The sequence below is a fragment of the Lepisosteus platostomus genome, chromosome 26 (genome assembly GCF_059453375.1).
Source record: "Lepisosteus platostomus isolate fLepPlt1 chromosome 26, fLepPlt1.hap1, whole genome shotgun sequence".
Lineage (NCBI taxonomy): Eukaryota > Metazoa > Chordata > Actinopteri > Semionotiformes > Lepisosteidae > Lepisosteus > Lepisosteus platostomus.
In genome coordinates, this window is record NC_142636.1 from 5936522 (window position 1) to 5942139 (window position 5618).

Sequence of the window (5618 nt, forward strand, 5' to 3'; positions counted from 1 at the left end):
AACGTCATGTGTTGTCACACAGCTTTGTTAAGTGCCTTGGGCCAACCGTGTTGTGAAAGGCGCTATATAAAAATAAATTAAATTGAATTGAAATTGAATATAGGACAGCTTTTGCCTAAGTCATTTCTGTTTGAGGAGGTGCCAGTTACTGAAAGTAACGATTCACACACTTAAGACACCACTTTCCTTATTGCAAGCACTCCGAGTAGCCTACACAGTAAAAAACCGCTCCAGTCACAAGGAATCACAGCCCTACCTGTGAACAGAGTGTGAGTTTCTTTTAACGCTGAGTTCCAGTATGATGAGCTGTATTAACAATGTGATTTGTGCCACAGAAAGTAGTTTGTGCTGCTTTTGTTCCTCAGATATATTGAACTGATGACTAAAGCTAGAATACAGCAATACCTAGTCTGTATTTTACATTGTTAACATTTTTCTAATTTACTCATATTTTTAGCTGTGGCTAAATATATTTTCCCAGAAACTAGATTACTCAAATTATTTCTAGCAAAAAAAAATATCTGGTTAATTATAACATTTTTCTGTTAGGTAGTATTATTTTTTCCAACATTTTTATAAACCTTATCTGGAGAATTCTGATCAGCTTGCCCAGCAGGATTGAGGTTTGACTGTAACTATAAATATCGTTTGCACCCTTTCTGTCATCAATGTGTCACTGTCAAGCTTAGTTTGGTTCTGTAATTCTGTTTTTATGCTTGCCTGCTTATCGACATTGATGCTCTGCAATGAACTGTCGAATTTAAAAGACAAGTCTGTTGTGAAGACTTATTGTTCATGAGTATAAATCACGTCCATATAAGCTCAACCCAACAGACAACACTGAGGACTGGATGGAAATATTACACCATCATGAGAGCTCTCCCCTGCTGACAGTCTCATCACACTCTGTTTGTGAAGGTGAGCTGCAGGGACCAGTCGACTGTGTTCACGTGTGTGTGATCAGGCACAAATGGCAAATCTTTAATCAATCATTTAAATATTACATACATATGAACCGCACTCTAACTGAAATCACAAATTGGAAATGAACTCTGCCTCCTTCTGTTATCTTGACACTGGTAGATTTCAGCTTGACTGGCTGAGCCACTTTCTGACACCTTGCCAACTGCTGTCTCAGACCAACATGAGTAACAACCCGGCGTTTTTCAGGAGGATGATTTCGGAAACATAGAGGAGATCAGCACCAGTGTATTTCTGTTTAACACCAATACATTTGTGTGCAGTGAACTTCACTGGGTCAGTATTATTCTGATACTAAGATTTCCATATGTTGTCCAAATTAATGTCTCCTTTTCCAAACCTTGGAAATCAGTCATTTTTAAGAAAAGGATACAGCACACGTGTCAGGGATTGTGCTCTGCCAAAGGATGTACAGCCATTGTGAATTTTCACAGGTTCCACAATGCAAGAGCAGCTATTCTTAAGACACCGTCTGCCGCCTGTACCCAACACCAGCGGCTGAGTCTAGCAGTCCTACCTGGAGCTCAGAGCCTCTGGGATCCTGCAGAGGCAGTGGCAGCACATCCTCCACAAGCACACGAGTCAGGTGCTCTGCACTGCAGGGTGCTCTGGGCTGCAGCTACAGTGGGACAAGGAACAACAGGACACCGTTAGCAGCTCTTCCTCAAGACTCATCATGATTTAAACAGATGGAACTATACAACCTGTCACTATAACTCTTTTAGAAAAAGCATGACCACAGGCCTGTCCTATAGAAGCCAATATAAAGGTCTGAAAATACATCACATCATATATTTTGAATGTATTGTTTTAGACTTAGGAGTACTGCAGTTGATGCACCACTTATTGATGTTAGGAAATTGCACTTATAGTGGAGAAGACGGGGAGCTTTGTGAGAGTTATGTTCTTTGACTTCTCCAGTGCCTTTAACACCATCCATCCACCTTTACTGAGAGACAAGCTAAGGGCGGCGCAGGTGGACACTCCCCTGGTGTCCTGGATTATAGACTATCTGACCTGCAGGCCACAGTATGTACGGCTACAGAGCTGTGTGTCCGAACAGATTGTTAGCAGTACTGGGGCTCCACAGGGGACTGTCCTTGCTCCATTCCTGTTCACCTTTTACACCTCTGACTTCAGGTACAACTCTGAGGCATGTCATCTGTAGAAGTTTTCAGATGACTCTGCAATTGTGGGGTGTATTAGAGAGGGGAGGGAGGAGGAATATAGGAGCTTGATTACCAACATTTTGGAGTGGTGTCATCTTAACCATCTCCAGCTAAACACCAGCAAGACCAAAGAAATGGTCCTGGACTTTCGAAGGAATAAGTCTCTGCTGAACCCTGTTTCCATCCAGGGTGAGGCCATAGAAGGGGTGCAGTCCTACAAGTACTTAGGGGTACACCTGGATAATAAGCTGGAGTAGTCTGGTAACACTGACGCCCTGTACAAGAAAGGCCAGAGCTGACTCTCAGGTCCTTTGGTGTGTGTGGAACACTGTTACACGTTTTTTATGAATCAGTGGTGGCAGCGGCCATCTTCTACACTGTTGTATGGTGGGGTAGCAGCATCATGACAAGAGATGCAAATAGGCTCAATAAAGTCATCAAGAAGGCTGGCTCTGTGTTGGGGCTGTCACCCTGGAGCTGGTGGCTGAGAGGAGAATGCTGACCAAGCTCACAGCCATCATGAACAACGCCTCTCATCCGCTTCATGGGACTGTTACTGGGCAGCGGAGCACTTTTAGCAACAGACTGCTCCAGCTACAGTGTTCAAGGGAACGTCTCCGCAGGTCTTTCCTCTCGGCGGCTGTCAGGGTGTATAACGCTCCCCTAGGCTGGGACTGTTAGCCCTTCATTTGCTCGTCTATGGACAGCATGTTGCTCCATTGTACTTTTTGGACACTCAATCTGTATATACCTATGCACATTTTGCACATATTTTATTGTTTTTACAGTGACTATAATCATATTTTGCACACACCTATGTATTTATTTTTATTTATTTTTTTTTATATTTATTTATAACTAATTTCTCGTCCACCTAATGTCTGTTTTTGTTTTGCTTCTCTTGGTCTGCTGTAACACATCAATTTCCATTCAGGATCAATAAAGTCTAATCTATCTTATTGCATCAAACATAATGCCCATCTGCCTCAAACACACTTAAAAATGTAATTGTGAAGAAATGGAAGCAGTGAAGGCAGTTTCATCAGGAAACAGTACCGCAGTGTGGAACAGGCGCGCAGGGCCTGCAGACAGACAGCTCGGCTCAGGGCATCACTGGGCTGCTTTTTAACAAACGCCTGTGAAGAGATGGGAGAGAAATGTAAACCCCACTTCCCTCCATCAAAAGACACCAGGACAGGGCCTGTGCTCATCTAGAGGCACAGCTGAGAGTCCCGAGACTGTGTGCAGCTGCAGCGAGGAAGAGAGCGAGGGCACCTCTCTCCCCTCTGATTTCTACTGACAGTAAGGACTGTCAGAGCATCCGTGTGGGAAAACAGCAGACAGGCGGCTGCGTCAGACACACTGACCATCATTGTCGCCAGGAGCTCGGCCTTGGCAGGGAAGCTGGGAGCTCCAGAGGGACTGGCGCTGTGCACTGCCTGTACCATCATGCCCACACTGCGGCACAGGCTCAGTCTGACACTGGGCTCCTGCAGGGGGACACACAGCAGCTCACTCACTGACAGCCCAGGCAGGCCCTGCAAGGAGTGAAAAACTCACTGAAATAAATCCTGACTGCACACACCTTACAGAATGTACCAGCAGGTTAGTCAAGTCTGCAGAAAGCAGTTGTGAGGCTCACACTATGAGCTCTTCTGTTCTTAATAACAAATTTAAACACAAAACCTTAACTGTGATCTTTAAATTTCCTTCCTCTCTTGTGGTCAAATGACCAGTAAAACTAGTTTAGCTCAAGTCCTGGGTTGATTGCTGTGTGGAGTTTGCGTGTTCTCCCTGGGTTTCCTCCAGGTGCTCCAGTTTACTCCCACAGTCCAGCGACATACTGGTAGGTTAACTGGCCTGTGGTAACATTAGCCTGGTGTGAGTGTCTGTGTGCCCTGTGAAGGACTAGCGTCCCGCCCGGGGTGTACCCCGCCTTGTGCTGTTGCTTGCTGGGATAGGCTCAGGCAGTACATGACCTGCACTGGATAAAGCAGTTAGAACACTGGTTTAACGTTTACTTTCCATTCATATGTTGTCCGTTTCTAGGATGACATATCTCTACAGTCAGTGACTTTCTGAAGAAGGTGGAAAATGCTTCTCTAGGGAAAAGTGCTTTGAAAATCTGGCCATCTGTCCTCATACTTGCTCACCGTCTGTCCATCTGTCGTGTAGAAAGGAATCGCTGAGATTACAGTTTTCATGGCTGTCGTCAACAGCAGTAGAAGTCCTGAGTCTGTGTGAGGAGTGGGAACAGATCACCTCACCTCTCTCTGCACAGGATTCTCAAACCCTGCTTCTTTCACACTGTCCTGAAGCGCTTGTTTCACAGTCTCCTGCTGAGAGAGGTGCTGGGCAGCCGCACCGACACACTGGTACAGGAAGGCCTGTGACACCGGAGAAGAGGACAGTGAGCACTGAGCTCAGGAGGCTGCTCTGTACAGCTGCACTGAGAGGACATGTTAGCCGTGGACAGGGATGCTCCAATCGATCGGCCGCCGATAGATATCAGCCAATTTTCACTCCAAATGACTCGATTGGTGTTTTCTAAACTGAAACAATTTTGCAATGACTACATTTCCGACATTACCTGAACATACAGTAGCAACATGTCCTCGCCGGTCTGGCAGTTTTTCCACACTTCTACAAAAGACGAAAAATTGGCAGTTTGCAATACATGTGCAAAAGAAGTCACTCGTGGGGGATCACCAGCTAAAACGTTCAACACCATGAACCTCATCAGAGATTTGAGAACTCAACACCAAAAAGAATACGCAGAGTGTGAACAATTAGCAAGTGCAAGAGCTGCAGCGACTCGCAAACCGACTCTCGCTCAGCCATCAATAACGGCAACACTTAAAACACTGGAGCCTTACAGCAGGCACTGCAAGACAGCCGAAAGAACTACGGGCAGGATCTCTGCAGGCGACATGTGAGGAGATTCTGAATGAAGATAAAACCGATGGTCGGGACAGGAATGACTCAACAGCATCAGAGATTAATCTCCACCTCAGTCAGCAACTCATCCCAAGAAGCGCAGAGCCAATGGCTTTCTGGAAGAGCAATCCAAGCCGTTTCCCTGCCTTGGCTGAAGCAGCTCAGGTCTGCCTTGGCGCTCCTTGTATGAGTGTGGACAGCGAGCGTCTATTCAGTACAGCAGCTCACATTTTGCATGAGAAGAGGAACATACAGATGCAGCCATTCAAAATGGGTGAGGTATTTCGCAGCATACCGCGACACGCCCACCGGGGTATCACGCGGTTCACGTGTGTCACGTGACTAACTATCCGGCGTCGCCTTGTAAAACCGCCAGGGGGAGCTTAACCTCTCATGTACAGCATTTGAGCCTTTAATTTTGAACTGTGTATTACAGCATGTTAATCATCAGTCATTAAAATGTTGGTATATTTTATGAAAGCAAGATTGCTCAGTTGGACAAAAGTACACAACCTACCTTTATCAGAAATA

General features: G+C 45.6%; 1 protein-coding gene across 3 annotated transcripts; it reads right to left on the bottom strand.

The window, feature by feature from the left end:
- Positions 1-953: 953 nt before the first annotated feature.
- Positions 954-4890, bottom strand: LOC148639815 (maestro heat-like repeat-containing protein family member 1). Of its 3 annotated transcripts, none has more exons than XM_088620272.1 (5): positions 4741-4789; positions 4418-4537; positions 3518-3640; positions 3207-3286; positions 954-1600 (listed from the first exon to the last, which is right to left on the bottom strand). In XM_088620272.1, the coding sequence occupies exons 1-5, from the start codon at positions 4759-4761 to the stop codon at positions 1564-1566; spliced, it is 381 nt and encodes a 126-aa protein (XP_088476398.1). In that variant the 5' UTR covers positions 4762-4789; the 3' UTR covers positions 954-1563. The 3 variants fall into 3 exon arrangements, with proteins under 3 accessions (XP_088476398.1, XP_088476397.1, XP_088476396.1); XM_088620271.1 differs by having other exon boundaries at positions 3518-3688; XM_088620270.1 differs by lacking the exon at positions 954-1600 and having other exon boundaries at positions 2984-3286; positions 3518-3688; positions 4741-4890.
- Positions 4891-5618: the final 728 nt, after the last annotated feature.